Here is a 22394-nt window from a genome sequence, read left to right as displayed (position 1 = left end):
ACATTCTGTCTGTTCCCTGTATTGAATATCTGTCAGAGAAACATGCTCAGAATTCTCAGGTCAGGGCCTCCTTTCTGGGGCAGCTGAGTGGATGGAGCACCGGCCATGGAGTCTGGAAGATTGTGAAACTGGCCTCAAACACTTGACACTTATTAACTGTGTGACCCTGGGCTAGTCACTTAACCCTGATTGCCTCACCAAGAAAAAAGTCTCTTTTTTGGTTTTACTTGCATTGATTTGGTTCAAATTTATATTTTACTCATACCACCTGTTTTCCATCACTACAATTTCTGATAGAGTCTTTTCTCCACTCCTGCTAATGAAGAACCTAAAAGCCAAACAAAAGTCATTAAGGCAAAAGGACACAATATTCAATGCTCATCATGCAGGCTAGCATTGATTTTGCTCATGTAAAAAAAAACAACTTGGTATTTTATGTTATTGAAATTGTCCATTTTATCTTCTCTGATCATCGGTGCCCCTTCCACTTCAGTCTTCCCTCCCTCTGCCATGCCCTCAGCTTGCTCCTTAACCCTTCGTATAACCCCATCTCCCCATCCCAAGCCTGAAGAAGCAGGTTGGCCTGGATCATAGAGAGAAGCAGAAATCGAGGAGCCTCAGGGTTCCTGACTTTTGAAGAGTTCTTCCATTACCTCATGCTCTTGTCCCTCTTATTGAAGTCCTCATTGGACTTCATCTGGACTGGACCAGGAGCCCCCATTCTTCCTCTTGGTTCCCTCAATTCTTAGATATCATAGTTGTGTCAATTTTCCCCACTCCTCAAAATTGTGTCTGGGTTCCCAATTGCCTAAGATATCAAAGGATGCACTCTTTTTCCTTTGGCATTCAGGGCTAATCAAATTAGCAACCTTATTTCAGATTGCATGCTCTAAAATGTCTCTCTGTAACACAGAAATATCATAGACAATATAACACGGGAAAAATTCTCCCAATAATCATTCCTTTCTGTCCTCTCTGATCTCGATTCATGCTTTTCCTTGGAACTGAAATGTTCTTCCTTTGCTTTTTTGTCCTTGGACTTCTTCCCATCTTTTTGAGCAATGCTGCCTCTTTTCAGAAAGTCTTCCCTGGTCTCTGTCTTCCCCTTTGCTTTACTGGAGGCTTTTGGTCCCCACCAGTCCTACCCCAGAACCCATTTTAAGCCAGAATAAAGTAGTGATGAAAGGTCACCATATTGTTGCTGATTGGTGTGAAAATCTCCTGGAGTTAATTTTCTGCCAATGGAAGGGAGGGACATTATCTAGCCATTGCCAGGATTTCATTTCTCCTGTTTCAGATGAGAAATGAGGGAGAGGTGATGCGACTAAATAAAGTATCGACCGACTTTTGGCCCCAGCCCTCTTAGCACCAGCCCCATGCACAACAGAATTGAAAGTGTAATGCTTTGTGAACCTTTGTGACGAGCGCTTGCACAATTTCACACCAATAATTAGATTTCACTCAGGCTGAAAGATGGAGATGAGATTACGGAGATTGAGCTTGGCTAGTGACTCGCCAAACAGATTGATTATTTGTTCGTTATGGCAGATTGGGAGCCCTCTTTGCCAGGCTATGTGGGCCCTAAAAATTGAACTCCAATCTTGGCTGATTCCTGATCCACGGGGTTTTATTTGTGTGTGTGTGTGTGTGTGTGTGTGTGTGTGTGTGTGTGTGTGTGTGTTTCAATTATCAGACATTTATTTTTTTCTTCTACCCACCTTCTCTTATTCACAGGAGAAAAAAAAGGGAGGAAGAACCAAAAAAGAAGGGAGGAGGAAGGGAAGGAAAGAAGAAAGGAAAGACGCATTGTGTCATAGAATTATAGGCAAGCAAAGCAGATTGCTCCATTGACCCTGCCCACCAATGTGGGTCTCATTCTGCGTTAGCCCATCATCTCTCCGCCCTGTGGTTGGCAGTGTTCTTCCTCTCCTCTTCCTTGGAAGGAATCATGGTACTGGGTCTGGATCTTGAAGGGTTTAATCTTAGCTTTTAATAAGTCATGACAGTGATAGCACAAAGCACAGCTTCCCTTCATCCAGGTGGCAGATAGAAGAGGTAGCTGGCACGGACTCAAATCTTGTCTAACAAAGTGGTGGGTCCTCAGAGGAGAGGGCCAATTTGTGTATCCATGACAATGCCTCATGTTTGTAGCTGATCCCTCTGGTTCTCAAAGCAACACCTGCCCAGGAACCCACCTGCCTCTATGTTTGTTTTGGAGTATTTGGACAGGTGCCCATTACTTGTTTTCACTGTGTTTTTAGAGAATTAAACAAGATCTATGATGTGAACTGGTAGGGAATGGGGGGAGTGACCCATTCTCATCTCCATTTATTGCGAGATGGGTCACAGTTTACCACTGATAAAAGAAGGGCTTCATGGAGATCAGGGTTTTAGAAATCCAAGGTTTCCACCTCGCATTTATCTGTGCTCTTAGGAAAATCACTGAGCTTGGGCTCCCTCTGCTTGGGGCTGTTTGAGTAAAAGCTAGATGACCTCTATCAAGCAGGTGACCGGGGGAATTTCTTACTCGCAAATATTTTAAAACTATTTATTCTGATTATTTTTTCTATGAATGAAGGTCTATTATTTCTCCCTCCTGCCTATCCCTTCTCCCCAACCACCACTGGAAAACAAAACAAACAAAAAGAAACATTTGTTTACAAAGAGGCAGAGTCAAACAAAACAGTTTCGTCCAGTTGCCCTGAGCTCCTTTCCTCCTGTTAGGAGGCGGGTAGCATGCCTACCATGGACCCTCTGGAAGTTGTGGTTGGTCCTTACAGAGATCTGAATGCTTGAGGTTTTCAGAGTTTTGTCTTTGCAATCTTACTGTCATTGTCCACATTGTTCTCCACTTCTGTTCCTTTACTCTGTATCGGTTCACAGACGTCTTTCCCATTTCTCTGAAAACATCCCTTGTGCCATGGCTTTTGGCACAGTATTCCATTCTAGTCGTCCTGAATTTGTTCTACCATTCTATCATTTGCACACCCCATCCCCAGCCCTGAGTGTTCAGTTCTTTGCTCCTACAAACACAAAGGACTACTATCTATTTTTGGTGCATAGGACCTTCTTTTTTTCTGTGCATTCACAATTGGTGACTCGGGGCATGGTTCCGACTTCATTCCCGAACAGTTGGACCAATGCACTGTTGACCCGAACTCTTAGGTCTTTCCTACATAATAATAAAGATGTGTGGGATGCTTTAAGGTTTGCAGATCTCATTTGATCCTCATCACAGTGCCATGGGGCAGGCATTTTTCCAGCCTCCACTTTACAGATGAGGAAACTGAGACTGGAGGTTAAATGACTTGCCCAAAGTGCCACACCTAATAAGCATCTCTACTAAGATTTGGACTCAAGTCTTCCTGATTCCACGACCAGAGCTCTATCCATGATGCCGTTTGATTGGCAGTAGGTTGGAGTGATGGGTGCCAAGGTCCCTTCCAGCTCACAGATTTTGGGACTACTCTGAACGGTGGTTTCCTTCTTTATAAAAAAGAGCACTAGGCTGGATGACCTTGACCCATGCACCTACAGTCTGTGGTTCTTTAAACCACGAACTATGATTCCTAATGCTTCCCATCATGCAGTTAATCTTGGAACTGGAGAAGCCAGTTTGTGCAGCAGAGGGCATCATCATTGATGCATGGCTTCCCAAACCCTGTCTGGCTCATTTGCTGGACGTAATAAGTGAGCAGATAATAGGAGAGGTGGGTGGACAAGTAGTGAGCTGGAATAGAGGGGTTGGGGAAAAACCAGCTGGCTTGTGGGTTGTTGACTCCCCAAAGTCGAGGCCTGTGATTTAGCAGTGTCTTTAGAGGAGAAAGTTTGGGGGTATCTGATGAAGCAGGAGACCAGTGAAGGGTTCCCCACCCCACCCCCTCCTTACTCTGCTGAGCTGAGAAAGGGCAGCCAATGATCAAAGGAAGAAGTGGTCCTGGGATGAAGGTCGGAAGAATCCGGAAGGGGGGCTAGGGAGGAGATGCGTTCCAGGCTGTACGGGGCCCTAGATACAACTGGTATTTGAGAAAGGGAGGGAGGAGGTGGTTGTTGACCTTCTGGGAAATGCCAGAACTTCAAGGCCAGGCTGGAAGGATTGGATTTGATCCTATTGGCAATAAGAAATCCAGCGACGGGTACAAAGAATGAGTTGTTATTTATTGCTCAGGGCTTGAAGGGAGGGAATGGAATAATAAAAGCAATGATTCAGCTGATGTTGCACACTCAGGTAAACAGACATTCTGATAGAAAATTACATGAAGGGCTTGTGGGAAGAATGTCCCCTGATGGACTTGAAAGGGGGTAAACACCACCATCTGCCACTTTGCTCTCAGGGCTCCTGCTGAGGGCTTTGGGTGCTAAGCTGCCCTCCTTAGTGCTGTGGGGTGGAAGGCTGAGCCAGATTTGCCCAATGAAAGGTGGCTTCTTTCCGGCACAGGGCTGTCCATTCATCCCATCCTCCATTGAAGTGAGAACCTGGCCTTGCTTGCCGCAGCTCCTGGACCCCTGCCAGATGGTGTGGGCAGTCAGTGGTTACCAGGGCAGCTGGCATTTCTTGGAACCTCCGAGTTTCGTGTTACATGCGATGAGCCCATAAAAAAAAACTATCCTCCTTACCTCTCCCCTTTAATCCCCAAATCCCCTCAGAAACATACAAATAAGTGCTCTTTGACTTGAAAATCTAATGATAACTCAAAAGTGAGTGCCAACAGCACCCCCTTGGTAAAATGTGGATCACTGTATTGTACCTAGGATGAATTGGATCCCTGTTTTATTAGAGAAGGATACTTCCAAATTCCAACCTCCCTACCCAACTTTCTTACCAGCACTGTAAGAGTAGCTTAAAAAGCCAGGACTGGGTGTTCTAATCCTTGATCTCGACCAAGATCTGTCATGAAGTCACTATGTGACCTTATTGCAATCTATAACTTATTCATTTTCTTCAGACCCGAACTTTGCTCCCTATAAAATAGGGATATTAGCCCCTTCCTTGCATGCCGTGAAGGAGTAATATGGATGTAAAGCTCTCCAAATTATTTTTGAGCTCTGTGCAAAAACAAAATCAAGAAGCTCATAAGGATGAAATAAATTTCTCACTTTTGCAAAAGGTTTCATAAAGGGAAGATACAGTGAGAAAGATGCATCATAGTTTGGAGTATGATGATTCTCAACCTCAAATCAAGATAAAAATAGAGCCTTGCCAGGGTAAGAAAAGGATTTTATAGAGTCTCCTGCAAAGGTAAAGGTAAGGTAACAAAATTATATAGAAATAAATGAAGAGAAATATAGAAAATCTGGAATGGATTTCTCTTATATCATGGCAGTTTATGTTAAACAATCCCCTAAGGTTGATTCTGTATCTACTCTTTTTCTTTCATTGCTTTCTAGACTTATTTCCCTTCTTCCCCTGTTTGCCCAATGAGACTTCCTCTTGTCCTAGAAAGCCAGTTAAGCAAAATCAACTAATGGAGTGCCTGCTGCTGACAGGGTAATCACCATTCCATACCAATGGTACCTTACCTTCCCACAGTGGTGGTTTCTTTTTCATTTTTGTTCAGTCTTTTGGGTATGTATTTAAACATTCCTTTTTTCTTCTTCTTCTTGATGGTGTGGTGTTTTGGTTTATTGTCCAAAGAGAAACAATTACTTCTGGTCAGTCTAGCTCTGATACGATAGGTAAACAGAAGCCCATCTACTCTCCACCCTCTTTCTTCATAATGCATCCAAATGATTAATTCTGAGGCTAGATTGTTGAGGCGGGAGTCAGGAAGGGAAAGAATTTTCTTGATCCCTTCAGGAGTTACGGAGGAGGGTGGAAGAAGAATCTTGCCAGCTCCTACCTTGATCTCCCAGCCATCCAGTAACCTGGGCAAAGACAGCTTGCTTTCCTAAGGTCCTGAGATCACCTCTACTCATCCAGCTCAGGAGGACTGGCTGACATTTGTTTAGGGATGCCCACTGCTTGGCACTGTATGTGGCTAAACATTTAATCAGTGCTGGCTGATGATGGGAGCTCTGTGAGGCAGTGGAGAGAATATTGACTTTGGGGGTCTCCTTATTTCTTGGGTGTTTTCAGGGCAGGGGTTCAAAGACCTGCTCGGCTGCTTCTCACCTGTATAACATTGGTCAGGTCATTCTTTGATCCTCAGCTCTGCCTAGGTTACCTTCCAGCTCCCTAACCCTAACCATGGTCACTGTCCCCCAAGAAAGACTCCTCCAAAATATGAGAATGGAGATGACATTGTGGCTCCATGTTTGGAAGAAGTATGGGCAGACCTGGGCCTTGGGCAGGTTGCTCAGGGGCTGTTTGCTTCCTTTATTCACTAAAATTTTATGACCTTTTACTGCACACTTGTTAAAGACTTTAGTGGTTTTGTTTAATTCGGAGGAAGAAAGAAATTGTGTTACCTTTAAGACAATGGAGGTTGGGAATACCCACCACCCATCTCCCGTTTATAGATCTCCTGATGCATCTAGAGGTAGCAGAGCACCAGTGACTTGGAGCTGGGCACCGTTTCTAGGTAATTGGGGGTGTTGTTTTTTTTTTTTTGCTTCTGTTATAGAAATTTCCACTCTGTGATCAAATAAGCATTTATTAGTGATAAGCTGGGATCCAAAGACCAATAAAACTGACCTGGACCTTGAGGGGCTTATTACATCTTTTTGCAGAAAGATAAACATATTCAACTCTATACAAAATAATTACACTAGGGGGGTGGCTAGGTGGTGCAGTGGATAGAGCACCAGCCCTGGAGTCAGGAGAACCTTAGTTCAAATCCAGCCTCAGACACTTAATAATTACCTAGCTGTGTGGCCTTGGGCAAGCCACTTAACCCCATTGCCTTGCAAAAACTAAAAAAAAAATAATTACACTGTAATTTGGGGAAAGAGGGTACCAGCAGCTTGAGGGTATGATCCCTAGTACCTCCTTCTATTGGAATTCTTGGGAGACCATGAACCAGAATGGACAAGAGAGTCACTGGACTGATTGGTACATTGGTAGGGAACATGTGAACTGTGCTGAGTTCACATTAAGAGATCATAAATTTAGAACCAGAAAAAAAATCTTAGCCAGTCTCTAGTCTAGTTCCTCATTTTACTTGTAGAGGAAAAAAAGTGATGTAAAGGGTTTGCAAAATGAAAGTGCCACACAAATGTCAACTCCCACTGATGATGGTGATAGAGGTGATGATAGTGTGGTTATGGTGAGGGTAATGATGGTGATGGTAGTTATGATTGTGATAGTTGAGAGGGGAATGATGATGAAGGTGATGATAGTGATGGTGGTGATGAAATCATGAATGGTTGAGATGGTGATGGTGGTGATCTTGATAGTTATGGTTGTGATGATGGTGATGCAGTTATGATCTTGGTGGTTGAGATAGGAATGATGATGATGGTAATGATGGTTGTGGTGATGTGACTTGCCCAAGTTCAATTAAGAGAGAGCATATTAGAACCAGAATTTATTTCAATAATACCAGAGGGTAAGGAACATATATGGTAAGGGTGGACAACTCCTTATTTGTAGGTTGTTTTGAGAGGGTATTATCCTTTCAGATTTGTGCTGCTTTTAAGATGTTTGTATCTGAAGTCCAGTGGTAATAATAATCGCAATAACTAGCATTTAGGCAGCACTTTGTCATTTGCAGAATGCTAAAATATTGGTTCATAACTATCTTGGCAGTAGTAATTTATTAGCTTCATTTTACAGGGATGAGGAAACTGAGGCTGAGAGAGGTTAGTGACTTGCCCAGGGCGAATCAGATAGAAAATGTCCAAGACCAGATTTAAACTGGGTCCTTCTGATTCTCAAGGTTTATGCCTCCTAACTCCAAAACCCTCTGGCCATGTGTTCTGGGAGCAATGTCATTTCTACCTTGATCTGCTGGTAAGGCTAGCTGGGGTCCTAAATCTGCTGGCTGGATGTTGTCTGGTAGGTTCCCAAAGCCTCATCACTCTATTCTTGTTTCTCTAGGCTTTGTTGAAGATGGATTGTCAGGGTCTCGTGGTCCGGCTCATCCAGGACTTCGTGCTTCTGACCACTGCGGTTGAGGTGGCCCAACGATGGAGGGAGCTGGCTGAAAAGCTCGCCAAAGTCTCTAAGCAGCAGATGGATGCTTACGAATCTCCACACAAGGACAGGAATGGGGTGGTCGACAGTGAGGTGAGGAGGGGCTCTGGCATTTTCATGGGGCTCCTACGGATATAGCTACTTTTTCAGGGATGGCATGGTATTCTCTAGAGCTTAGCTGTCACTAATGGGGGGTGGGTATTTTATAGGTTTATTCTTTGGATTCAAAGATGACTCTTTCCTCTTAGTCACTCATTATAAGAATGACCTATCTTACTTTTCATTCCATCTTTAGATTAGGGTTTTGGGCTTCTGAGGTAGATTTGAGTCCCATATGTGGGCCTTGCTGTAGAAATATAACATTGAAATAAAGGACGGCTGTAGAATCCCCATAGAAATCCCTTGTGTTGAATTGTAGTGGCAAAGTCTCTTTTCTTAGATCCATCATTGCTTTGCTTCTGATTTTTTTGTATGTGGACCTGACCCTCAATTCTAAAGGAAATCAGCCCAGGATTAAAGAAGTCTTGATATAGATGAGTGAGGACTTAAAACCGAGGACCTGGGTTCAAGTTACCCACTCAAGTGATTCTGATCAAATCGCCATTACTTTGTTGAAATAGTTTCTTCTTGGGCAGTTAGGTGGCGCAGCAGATAAAGCCCCGGCCCTGAAGTTAGGAAGACCTGAGTTCAGATCCAAATACTTAATAATGGTCTAGCTGTGTGACCTTGAGCAAGTCACTCAACCCCATTGCTTTGCCAAAAAAAAAAGTGACAGATGAAATAGTGGTTCTCAGACCTCTTAACCTTGTGCCTCTTACCTTTTGTCTTGGACTAATGTTCTAGGCCATGTGGAAGCCGGCATATGACTTCTTATTGACCTGGAGCAATCAGATTGGGGACAGCTACCGGGATGTCATTCAGGAGCTTCATCTGGGGTTGGACAAGATGAAGAATCCCATTACCAAGCGCTGGAAACATCTCACGGGGACCCTGATCCTCGTGAACTCCTTGGATATTCTACGGGCAGCCGCCTTCAGCCCCATGGACCATGAAGACTTTGCCATCTGACATGAGGGCCTTCCAGATTGCTCCCGCTTCCTCTTTGTGATGAATGGCCTTGAGCCCAGGCTGGGACTGAAGCTGAGGAGCAGGCAGTCCTTCTGGACCAGAATGCTCTGCTCCAGACTGGTACCATGGCCAAGGACTAAGCATCACTAAATTCTTTCCCATCCCACTCCTGCCCCTTCCTTGCTGTTCTCCCAACCCAGGAGCATCCTGAAGAGATTTTCTATTGTATATTGTTGCCAATCAAACAAACTTTCTACTTGTAAAGTATACAATGAAAAGTCATGTTTTTTATAGCTATTTGGAGAAAAACATACAGAATATCTAATTTTTTAAGACAAAGAAAACACAAATCACCGATGAGGTGGGGAAGTTGTGGACATTTTTCCTGATGTATAAAGACTTTTTTTTAAATTATGGTATACTTTGTTTTCCTTTGATCCTGTAAATATATATTTAAAAAAAAAAGAGTACAGCAGGCCACTCTCTCCTCTTGACTCCTCTCCCTGCTTTTGTATTTCAGCTCTGTGAGGACTGTTCATCCAGTATGATTAGGCTGATGGGAGTGGATTCCAGCTTCTAGAGGGAAGTTATGGATTCCCAAAAGTCTTTTACCAAAAGACTGGTTTACATTCATTAGAGAGAGCCCCAGGCTCTGTTCTGTGGGGTTCTGTATCATTGGAATTTCTGGCAATGCATCTCAACCATTGCACCTGTGAGCTTTAGCTGGAAGAATTGGAGCTGACCCCATCATCCTGCATAGTTCTAGAAGAGGTGCTATTACTAGCTATCAAGAATGAACGTCCACCTCTTACCCAGTGGAGGGATTGTCTAACTGAACTCGGAACTCCTGTCCTCTATTTGGTGTAGCTGGCAACTCCAAAGACAATACCCTCCCAATGGATTACCCAGCAGCCAATGAGAAGGTTCTGGAATCTTTCTTCCCTAGAATAGGCAGGCAAACTGGTCCTTCAAAAACTGGTCACATAATCAGTGAATATGGTTGGGGAGAAAAACATCCCTCCAGACTCTGGCTTGTTTCCAGATGCAGCATCTGGTGACTTCTTCACCACTAATATCACTCCCCTCATAGGCAGCCAAATCATGAGGACCATCTGATGGTAAATCCTGGGGCTCTTTGGGAGCACCATTTGCCAAATCAACAACACAGACCATGGCTCCCTTGGGAATCACATCGATTCTCTTCTTCTTTGTTCTCCCTCTGGACATAATGGACAGGAAAAGTATTTAGCACAATAAGGAGATGGAATTTGGAGTGAGAATTTTTTTTTCCTAGAAGGGAAAATGGTAGCCCTCAGAGTAAAAATCAAGGCCTTGATCGAAACTAAGGTTTAAAAAATTCAACAAAAGAATACTTTTGTGAATTGTGAAGCACACTGGGATGAGAATGTGTGTGCAGGTTAGTGACTGGACTCTGTATTTTGGCAAACAGTGGCTGGGCCTTGGAAGGGAGAAGGGGGGCTGAGGGCTGACCCGGTGGATGCTGAGGAGCCACTTTCAGATCCCAGGAGATTGATCCTTCTCATGGCAAAGGACACTCCCCCCCCCTTAATCTCTGTCTTGCCCACGTTGGCTTGGTTTTCTGCTGGTCACCAGGGGGAATCCAGAGCAGTCGATAGCATGGTTGGGCAGAGTTGCCCCAACAGTCTGCACTCCCTAGAGCCAGCTCTCTGATGGGCTTAGTTTCCCAAATCAAAATGAGAGCAATGTCTCTGATTCTCCCAGAAGAGCCTCCCACCCATCCCATTCCCCACCTTGGGGATCTTGGACTTCATCTTCTCCCCAAAGACAACAAAAATGGCCGTTTGCACCTTAAACTCACATCTTTGCCTCAGGGGCTTTGAGTAGTTTCCTATGCAGCTTATCTTGTAGCACAACCAAAATTCACCAAGGTGCAGAAGCTTTTCTTTGAATGTTATAACCTGTTGAGTGTTTTTTTTCCCTGCACCAAACCAAAATCTAAATAAAAAATTCAGATGAATCAGTTGTGATTTTGTGTCTGAAAAAGGGAAGGGGGAGGTGCTGTCAGGGCTGGGGAGAGGAAGGAGGAAAAGCCAGGCCAGAAAGTCACTTTTCCAGACAGTTGTCACATTCTTAGTGTATGCCAGCGAGCTGTGGATGTGGAATGGAGAGGGGGTTGGACTTGGAATGGGGGATTTGGGGTTTGAATCCTGACTGGGCCATTCTTGCCATGTGAACTTGGGCAAGTAGGTTCTCTAGGCCTCAGTTTCCAAAGGAATTTAATTATCTGGCCGCTTCAGCTCCAAGTCTATCTGGGATCCTGCCTGTGTGAACTTGTTTTTTGTTTAAAGGCTGAATTTCCCCCTCTGTATATTGAGTGGTTGGGACTTAGAGGTCCTTTCCATCTCCAGAATATTTGCTCTCTCTGAGCCTCAGTTTCTTCCTTTGTAAAAAGAGGCCATTGAACAAGATGGTCTCCAAGGGTCCACTTGGATTTCTAAAACTGCACAGCAAAGAAGCCACATTAGCCCCATTTCCCTGGCTACCTTGTCACCTGGGAGAGGTTGAGAGTGGAGAGGAGAATGGATACTGCCCTGGCCTACAGGTGAGGGATCTAGAGAATGAGGATGTTGTTGACCCATTCTTGGGATCTTCCCCTACTAGGGTTCCTAATCCTGAGACAGGATTACCCTTGGCAGAAGTTTTCCTTTAAATCCAATTTATTTTTTCGCCGGTTTTAAAAAAATCTCATCTGCCTTCATAATAAAATTGAAAAGTCAGACTTCAATTCTGGGGGGTATTTCCATAATATCTAGTCAGCATCTGATGGACTGGGCAAGCTGCTTGCAGAGAAGCATGGGCCTTTTGAGATGACTTGAATTGCCTGGCTCTTCAGAGAGCTGACAACTCCACAGATCTTTCATGCTTTGCTTCTCCCCGGCCATCCTGTGGGCCAGCCCTCAGACAGGGAAGAGAAGGCCAGAGGTTTCATTAGAACTTCCCAGATGGCTGGCTTCTTACTAGGTCCATTGCGGTCTGGTTTCCTCATTCTGCCTTTGAAGTGACTTCCTCCCTTTTCCATCTGGACCTTGCCAGTGTCTACCTACCAGCAGATTGGTGAACATTCTGTTGGATGGACATTGAGTGGGCCTTGAGGTCATCTAGTCTGACCTAAGGCTGGCCAAGCATCTCTGTAGCATCCCTAATAAGTGGGTATCCATCCAGACGCTGCTTACAGACCTCCAGTAGGTAATCCATTCTAAGTTAAGATAATTGAAATTCTTAATGTTTTTCTTGTTTTGAGGTAAAATCTAAATCTTTGGCTTTCTTCTCTGAGTCTGCTCCTTTCTCCAAATGACAGCCTTTCCTACCTAAGTCCTCTCTGAGACTGTAGTCCCAGTAACTCCAGCTTGGACCTTCCAGTTTATCCATCCCTTCTTCTAAGGAGGCCCCAATCAGTAAGCAAAAACTTCAGAATCCTTTGACTGGCATGAAGTAGGGTCCTTGATGCCTTACCATTGCCCAGTGATTCCTCTAGTGGAGGTTAAATGGATCTGAAATCTGGAGGACCCAAGTTCAAATCCAGCTTCAGCTACTAGATGTGTGGCCCTGGGCAAGGCACTGAACCTTTCTCTGTCTCCAGTTTCTGATGAACAAAATAAGGACGGATAATAGCACCTACCCAGGTTTATAATGAGATTCCAGTGAAATAACTTATATAAAACATTTTTCAAACTTTAAGGCTAATATGATTATTAAGATTTATTACTCCTAGCAAGGAAGTAGAAGTAGTGAGCAATTATTTCATTTGATCTTTATAACAGTTCTGGAAAGTGGGTGTCCTTATTATCTTCATTATCCATTGAGGAAACTGAGCAAACAGGCATGAAGTAACTTGCCCAGGGTCATAGAGCAGCCCCAAGTTTCTTAAGGAATTGCCCTTCATCTTAGACCAGTTTCTTTCTGACTCTGTCTCTATCTCTGCTCTCTCCAGTCCAGTCCCTTCTCTCCAACCCTGTGCTCAAGGAATTCTAGACCAGACTTTCCCTCTGAGAAGGGAAACTTCCTTTTCTTCTCATGGGCTGGGCCAGGTCCCATCTGCAAGCTGTAAGACAGTCACCTACCAGAACTTTCTGACGTGATTTGGGTTTGTTGAAATATCTCTGTGTATTTGGAAATACGAAGGACGGTAATGCCAAGATACTGACTTTTCCTCCTGCTCTTAATGGAAGTCCCTAGGGAAGTCTTTCCCATAAGGTCAGATGCAGAGCCTCCACTAGTCGCATTCAGAATGGCAAGCTTTGTCTATCACACTCCAGTAGATGTGCTGGGGACTGGCAAGGAGGCAGCCTATGAAATATGACCAGGGGACACAAAGCAGGGCGATTGGAGACTGGTGAGCTCCAAGCCTGTCAGGGGACTTGGACACCTGGTACCTGGTGAAGGACGTGAAGGACCAAATGGAGTTTGGGGTTGACCCTGGAGTCCCTGGGAGCCACCGCACTTCTTGAGCCAGGAAGATGGGGATGGCGGTGCTCTCAACTCTACTCACAGGTTCAGTTCTAATCTCATGTTTTTGATAACTGAATTCCATTTCTCCTGCAAGCTTCCTTTTCCTGGGGAGGGCCCCATCATCCTTCCACTCAAGTTTGCAATCTCTATGTTGCATAGTCTCCTCTCTCTGACCCCACAGTCAACCTCCCCAACATCTCACTTCTATCTCCTTTTGTCCACACCCACCACCTTGGCTCACCTGGACTTTCTTAATAGCCTAATTAGTCTCCTGCCTCCCCAGCCCATCCTCCACTGGACTGCCAAATTGATATTGCTAAAGCCGAAGTATAAGCATGTCATCCTCCCTCCCATCACTGACTCCCTGCTGACCCTGGCATCTACTTCTCAGCCAGCATTTAGATCCCTCTCCAACCTGCCTGCTGTCTACCTATCTAGTCTTATTTCACGTCATTCTTTTTCTTTGAGCCAAATGTACCGACCTTCCATCTCCTACTTCTGCCTCTTCCCAGGCTGCCCAAGGGGCCTCACAGGCCCTCCCCTGCCCCTTTTAGAACCTCTGCTCCCCTAGAGGCTCAGCTTAGGGGGCACCTCCTGATCTTGCCCCACTCCCCTCCCTCTGGAGAACTCAGTCCTTCCTCATGGCTTTTGTCTATCACACATAGAGGAGTATTGACTTTCTCTAGTTGAATGAACATTTCTTGGAGACAAGATCTGATTCTTTGTCTCTGTATCCTCAGGGCCCACAACAGTCCTCTGTAGAATACAAACTAGGAGTTAGGGACATTTTTTTTTATTATTGAAAGGAATCTGTAGTTCAGTGTGGGCCATCCCTCTACTGAACAGATTGCAACCCAGCTCTAACTCAGTAGAGATTTGAGGGAGTCCCCCCGAACTCAGAGCTTCTGGGAGAGACCATATTTGAACTCAGGTTCCCAGACACCTTAGGTCCATTTTTATATTTTTTGTGGCCACAAGAGAAAATGATTCAATTAAGAACTTCATTCTTCTCTGTTTCCTGCCCACGTATTTGGCCCCATTTTTGGCCACCCCCCACTGAACCTTAATTAAAGCTTCAGGAGATAGCTTTTGGGAAGTCTGCTCCCTAGGAAAGCCCTGGGACTGGTTCTGCTCCCCAGATGGGAGCCATAAATGAACTGGGGCTGGTTGCCTGGCAACAGAGGCTGCTTCTGTAACCGGAGCCCATCCCCAGGCTTCTCCTTCTGCAGTGAGGGGCTCTTGATGCCTGTGTCACTGAACCAAAAATGAGCCCCATGCAGATGGAAGGATGCATCTTCTGTGTTTCAATGATATCCATTATTCAGTGGCTGCACCCTGTTAGTAGTGTCTAATTTTTTACTGGAGGCCTTCTGTCTCTTTCTTTCACTTGTCTAGTTCTAGGGAGTGAAAAGAAGTCTCTCTTAGACTAGGAGAGCCAGGTTATAATTGTTCTGACACTGGCCGTGTGATCTTGGACAAGTTATTCAACTGCTCTGAGTCTCAGTTTCCAAAGTTGAGGGGGAAAAAAGGGTTCGCCTATCTCTGAGCTTCCTTCCAGCTTTACTGTGCTGTGATTTTTCAAGGATGATTATTTTAACAAATTAGATATTTTTATTATACATTTTGATTTGGACATCAGCATAACCAATTAAATATTTTAAATTATGACTTCCACATAGAGAATTTTAACTTAAAAATATCATATTCTTTTTTAGTCATTCAAAGACCCCATCAGCTTTTGTTTTTCCTCATTCCCTATTCACTTTCTCCTCTTAATGTGATTGTAAATTAATATAATTAAATAAAGAAATGAATTGATTTTTGTCCTTCCTTTAGAAGAGGATCAATAATATCATAGGGTGATGACTTGGCTTATGAATTGAATTTAAGTGAAGCAGAATTGCACAAAGTCGTCAGCCTCACTCTTTTCTAAAGGCAAGATAAAAGTTAAGAATCCTGGCAATGACTTGGAATGTAGTGGATGACCATGGTGTCTTTGATGTTGACCAAGAGCAAAGCACTCCACAGTCCTCAAACTGTTCTCATTGGTCCATTGCTGGGAGAAGTCTTCACATTCTTGGGATAGACATTCCCCAAACTCACCAGTGGATCTGAGATCTGTAAGTCACCATCAACCTTGTGTAGCTCATCACTGAGATTGTTTTTCCTGGGGTATTTGCAAGGGAGTTGACCCTGGAGTCTCTGGGGAGCCACCGCACTTCTTGAGCCGGGAAGATGGGGATGGTGGTGGTGCTCTCAACTCTACTCACAGGTTCAGTCCTAACCTCATGTTTTTGATAACTGAATTCCATTTCTTAGATTCTTAGAACCAGTTGAGAGTTGGATAGATCAAGGCCAAAGGTGGCTGAGCAGACTTGAAAACTGAACACCCCAAGCAAATGATTCCAATGACCATCTCAATGGATCTACTCTCTAAAGCCAAAACCATTTTCTAGAGGAATATTGACTGGATGAGAGACAATATAGTTCAGTAGGATCATAAGTAGTTGAATGACTAGATCCAGAAAGTGCTGGCTGATGGATCAACATCAACAGGGAAGACAGTACTAGGAGATGTCATGATTAGTCCTTGGATCTGTATTCTTTAATGTGTATATCAGTTGTTCGGATAAAGACAGTGCTAATGAGCATATATGCCCAGGAGGAACAGCTAATATTTTCAGTGAAAGAGTGAAAATCTTGAATCATCTTGAAAATGAATCTAATCTATTAAAATGTAATAGAGACAAATGCAAATTCCTCCTTTAGGTCTAAAATGTCAACTGCACAATAGGGGAATAGGGAAGGTGAGGCAAAATCAGCAAAGAGTTATGATGATAAAAGATCTGGAGGCTTTAAAGGTTGGCCAGCACATTAGAAACTAACAAAAAAGTCCTCTTGAATATCAGACTTAAAGGATGCATATGACTCTGGATAATGGAGGCAACAGCTTCACTATCACTACTCAATAGAATCAGAATTTTATGTGTAGTTCTGAGTTCATTTTCTTAGCCTATGAAAAGCAAGTAACCTTTTGCTCTTCCCAATTAAAACCAAAACAGGGAATAATCATTCAAAAAATTCTCTCATTTACTTCTAATTGGAATTTTTTAATTACATTGGTTAGTTGTATATAATATGAAATATGCATATTATAATAACTAAATTTAAATAGTATTAAAATTCACAAAATCCATTACAAATATTATCTCCTTTATCTCCACAACAAGCCTGGGTGGTAGGTGTTTGCATTGTCCCCATTTTACAGATGAGAAAGCTAAAGTAGATAAAGGTTAAGTGATTCACTCAGTACCAAGCAACTACTAAATGCCTGAGACTGTCTTTGCATTCAGATCTAGTGGCTTGGTACTGAGTGGGTTACTATATAAAATAATACCAAGGAGAGTGGGCATCCTTGCTTTATTCCTGTATTTCTTGAGAAAGCACTAGTGTTATTCCCATTGCACAGAATGATTCTTTTTTGGCTTTAGATAGATAACTTTAATATTTAAAAAAATGTTCCTATACTCTGTAGGATTTGGGGCATACATGATTGTACTCTACAACTAATGAGATAATTTTATGACTCTGGTGTTTTTGTTCTTAATGTGACTATTTTCCTAATGCTGCACCATCTTTGCATCCCAGGGGTCAATCTAACTGTAAATTATAATGAATGAATTCTTGAATGAATTACTTAGCCTCTCAGGATTTTTAAAAAGATGTTTTTGAATCAATATTTACTAGTGTTATTGGTCTGTAATTGTGTGTTTTAACCTTTCCTGCTTTAGGTATTAGAACCATGTCTGTCCCTCTCAACAAAATAAAAATAAAAGGAAGGGTTCTGGCAGTGTGCTTTCTTTCCCCATTTTTTGAAAATAATTCACATAAGGTGGGCACTAATTGTTCTTTAAAAATATGATAGAATTCTCCCACAAACCATCAGGTTCAGGATTTGGTTTTGTTCTTTTCCCCCCTTTAAATCAACTTCTATTTCCATTTCTAAGATTAGTTATTTATAATTTGTTCAGTTTAAATTTAGTTTGGATATTTTAAGTTTTTGAAAGCACCCTATTTCTTTCTCTCTTTTTTTTTTTGGTGCTTGTTTGAATAAAACTGCAGAGTAGATTCTATTAATTTTTTTCATTTTATTGATTTCATTTTCTGCTTTTTAAAGAAGTTTGGAAGTAGATTGAATAATCTTTTTTTTGTTTTATTTATCATTTCTATAATTTTGGGTTAGAGTTTATTATTCTTTCATTTTAACAACCTGTAATTGTTTTAGGTTTGTTTATTATTTGAATATTCAGCTCCTTACGCCTCTCTCTCTTTTTTTATTTTGTTAATTTATATTTGTAGGGATATACTTTCCCCCTGAGAACTGCTTTAGCAGCATCCTAGAACTTTTTCTTTGTTGTTTTATCATAATTTTCTTCCAGAAAATATGATTTTTTCTTTGATGCCTTCATTATTTAGGATTTGGTGTTAAATCTCCATTTGGGTCTATCTTTTTGCTTATGCTTCCTGAAAGGATTATACTTTTTAATGAGTTATGGTCTTTAGAGGATATGTTTACTGTTTCTGCCTTTTAGCATTTCTTCGTGATCTCTCTTTGTCTTAATCTAGGGTCAGTTTCTATAAAAGTTCCATATGGTGCTAAGAATTAAATATATTCTTTAGCAATGTCATTTCCTCTTTATTCTCACTATTTTTCTTTTGTTTATATTTCTTTTAGATTCATACAAAACTGAGAGGCAAATATTGAAATCTCCTGCTAATATTGTTTTCTCTGTGTATTTTTTTGTAGTTCACCTAATTTTTCCTTTATGAATTTAGATGCAAAGGTATCTGGAAGACATGTGGAGGGCCATTTAGTCTTTTGGTGTGTGGTTCCTTTCAGTATAATATTGTTTTGGGGAATTTTTTGTCCTTCATTTTTGAAGAAGACCGTGACATCAGGGAAGTGTTGCCATGACAGGCATGTGATTTGGATTTGAGTGAGGAAGTGTTGTGCAATGTCCCCAGCCTCACTTTCTCCTCCAGAGCCCTCTGGGTCCAGTGGCCAGATATGGATCAGGATGACCAGAGATGACCCTGGATGTGAGGCAGTCAGGATTAAGTGGCTTGCCCGAGGTCATACAGCTAAAAAGTATCAAGTGCCTGAGGCTGGATTTGAACCCAAGACCTCAGAACCAGTGCCCTATCCACTGTACCACCTACCTGCCCCTTCAGGTAATATTCAGTATAATTGCTATTGTGGGAATATTTATTTTTGCATGTTTTAGTATACTTGCTACTCTAACTTATTTGTGTCCCACTGTCTCTCTTTGACTCAACCTCCTTCCCTGATAGAATACAAGGGTTTTATTCCTTTGTTAAACTTTGTTATAGTTTGATCTTTATTATTGTTAAACTTTAACTTGGTTAGATCCACCCTATATTTTCCTCTATCTTGTTCCTCTCTTCCCCTCTTTTATTTACTCTCCCATCCTTTCATTAGTCCTACAAAGTAACTGGTATTCCTGGAGGTGGATAAGAGATTTACTCCATGGGGTAATGTTTTGTTTTTTTCCTTGGTTCCTTGTGTACTTTTCTTTAAGAAATAAATCTCTTGTCTTTCTCTTGTTCATTTTGTTTTTATACTTGATTACCATATTCTTAAATAGCTGTTATCTGAAGTGTTTGAAAAGCAAAGAAACTCTTTGGGCCTGTTTTCTTTATAGGAATTTTTCAAATACCTGTTTCCGACTGAATATCCATCTTTTTCATTAATTATTAGACTCAGGTTTGGAGAGTACGTCCCATTTAGTTGCACCTTGAGGTCCTTTCCAATTCCAAATCCATTCTACTTTTCTGTAGTTGCTTGTGAGGAGAGAATAGTCTTGAGTGATTTGAATCTTTACACTTAAATGTCTTTTTCCTGGTACTTGTACAACTTGTTTGACATTTGTGCTGTCTAAGCATAGATTACTTTTTTTTGTTTTGGTTTGGATTTGCTTTATTTTTCTAAATTATGGTTAAAATTTGACTTGATTAGATAATCTTTTGATTCTTTGGATGGGACTTTGTTTTTTGTGTTCAGAAATTCTGAGGTTTCTTATATTATTGTTGTACTGTGGCAGTCTACTAAAGCTTTAAAAAACATCACTTTTAAACTTTCTTGACCAAAGGATATATTCAACTGGGTTCCAGATCAATCCATCTGGGGACAAAATTAATCTCAATTGCCTTGGTTTTTCTGGGAACCTCTTGTTTTCCAGAGTTTATCTCTCATGCATCCTGCCTTTATGATCAATAAGTTTTGCTTTTATGACAAGCATACTTTTTTTAAAAAATGTAATTGCTTTTTGGGGGTGGCTAGGTGGCATAGTGGATAGAGCACCGGCCCTGGAGTCAGCAGCAGTACCTGAGTTCAAATCCAACCTCAGACACTTGCCTTGGGCAAGCCACTTAACCCCATTGCCTTGCCAAAAAAAACCAAACCCTAAATGTAATTGCTTTTTGCTACTCTTCTGAATTGTACTTCACTTTCATATATGTATTCCCAATCAATTATCCTTTCTTTTGTTTCTTTGGTGAGACTTGGTGAATTCAAGATTTTCTCTTCTGCCATTTTTTTCTGCAGCATGGACCATACATTCTGCTTTCACAATATTTATTTCTCTTCTAAATCATTGGAGAATAGCCTTCTGTGGTTTTATGATCTTTTGAGAAGCCACAGGATCCTCATCAGGTGATTTATTTTCCTTGTTGTCTTGAGCCACATGTTCATAGATCTCTAGACCCTTTAAACTAATCTCAGCCGTCTTCCCTTCTCTCTCCCCAGATTGCTCACTTTTGACTCCTTCTCTTTGGGGTACTTTGCTAGAAGGAGTTGGACTTCCAGTGCTTTCAGCTCTTCCCCGTGCTGGACAAATCACATCGGACTGGCCAAGTGTCTGCCCAAGTGACTTCAGGAAGACAGAACTGGTTCTAGCTGGATGCTGGGCTCCATCCCTTGAGCACACAGCTACACATGTGTCTTGTCCCATTTTCCTCTTTTCCTTAGCTGTCTAAATTCTGTTTTAGCACAGTATAACAATAAACTGCTGTCTCAGCAGAGCAGGCTTCTGCCTTTTGGTTTTCCTCCACTGGGGCAAGGAGATGGTGGGGAGCGGGGAGTTGCAAGTCTCTGGATTGGATGGGGCAGCCATACCTAGTCATGGGGAGGGAGCAGGGGATGGGGTGCTGAGGGAGCAGGAGATGGGGTGCTGAGTGAGCACATTAGGGTTTAGGGATTAGCCTTCTCTGCTCATTGGATTTTTACGTTATTAGGATTTTTGGAGGTGGAGGCAGCTTTATCTCGTGCATATTTCCTATGGTGGAGAATTTGTTGAAAGCTTATGAGGAAATGGCTATCCCTCCATCTTGTTGCGAACGGAAGCTTGCATTCTAAGGGGGAAACAATACATATAGGGATGTGGTGACTTAGAGCAGTGTATTCCTGGCAATAAAATTGTTGGGCTAGGATGCCAGGTAATCTGTGACTTTCCTGTCTTTGTCACTGTCTCCATGTCATACCAGCTACCAGCTAGTGCAGAGAGCCTGGGGATTTAAACCGTTATTTTACAAGTAACATTCCAAAAGGTCCAGGTAGAAGCAAAGCCATTCTATAAAGCATTTCAGGAAGATAAAAGACAATAAAAGTTGCAGGCCCTAAGGTTAAAAGTGGTCTACTAAGGTCCTAAAAACCATCACTTTTAAACTTTTTTCTTAAGGTTTTTTGCAAGGCAAATGGGGTTGAGTGGCTTGCCCAAGGCCACACAGCTAGGTCATTATTAAGTGTCTGAGGTCACATCTGAACTCAGATACTCCAGACTCTAGGACCCGTGCTCTATCCACTGCACCACCTAACCGCCCCTTAAACTTTTTTTTTTTGACCCAACACAGTTGGGTCCTATGCACCACAGTTGGATCAATCCACCCAGGTACAAAATTAGCCTCAACTGCCTTGGTTCTTCCCCCTACCTTTCTTGACTTCAACAATGCTGAGTGGTCTTTGGGGTATGTGGGGGGGCAGGATTGGGGGGGGTGATTAACCCATGCCTCTCTTGGTCCACTAGGATCCTAGTCCGCAGAATGTGTGAATGTTACCTGGATCAAGTCCTGGTCAAATTCTCAGGATTTTCTCAGGCCATCAGCCCCTCTATTAACAACAGATTTAGACACTCAGAACGAGTCACAAATAGAGAGCAATTGTATGACTCCTGTTTAAATGGAGCACAGACTTCTAAAATAAGCAAACTCCCTAGCAGAAGTTCACAGATTCACATATAATCCTCCTTTCTCTTCTTTGGCTTTTGAACTTGAGAGACGACATGGAATAGTGGTTAGAAAACCAACCTCAGACCCATGAAAATTTTGTTTCCCATTTCTGATATATATTGCTTTAGTGATCCTGGACATCTTAGTGCTTTTAGTCAACTACAAATTTCAGAAAAGGTGCCCACCTCCATTCCGAGGGAGCTCCCCATAGCAATACATTGCGTATTGATATAGCCCTCTGGATCCTGAAACATGTGTGTCTCCTGAGATTAAATTCATAAGCTAAAGTGTTTCATCTTGACAACCTGCTTTTGGCTGCCATATCTTATCCTTTTCACTTCTAAATCATCTTGCTCCATGATGCTCATCTCCCAACCTCTTTTGGTTATTGTTCAGTTCAACTCTTCCTGGGTCCCGTACTGGGTTTTCTTGACAAAGATAACGGAATGCTTGATCC

The 22394-nt window shown here is 42.4% G+C and overlaps 1 protein-coding gene across 4 annotated transcripts in view; it reads left to right on the top strand.

The window, feature by feature from the left end:
• Positions 1–12844, top strand: part of SH3BP4 (SH3 domain binding protein 4) — a 120470-nt gene extending 107626 nt beyond the window's left edge. For all 4 annotated transcript variants that reach the window (XM_074189821.1, XM_074189823.1, XM_074189822.1 and 1 more), the window contains 2 exons: positions 7979–8167; positions 8918–12844. In XM_074189821.1, coding sequence (XP_074045922.1) covers positions 7979–8167; positions 8918–9142 — 414 coding nt within the window. In that variant the 3' untranslated portion in view covers positions 9143–12844. The remainder of the gene's footprint in view (positions 1–7978; positions 8168–8917) is intronic.
• The last annotated feature ends 9550 nt before the right edge of the window (positions 12845–22394 follow it).

The sequence above is a fragment of the Macrotis lagotis genome, chromosome 5 (genome assembly GCF_037893015.1).
Source record: "Macrotis lagotis isolate mMagLag1 chromosome 5, bilby.v1.9.chrom.fasta, whole genome shotgun sequence".
Lineage (NCBI taxonomy): Eukaryota > Metazoa > Chordata > Mammalia > Peramelemorphia > Peramelidae > Macrotis > Macrotis lagotis.
This window is presented reverse-complemented; position numbering and strand designations above follow the sequence as displayed.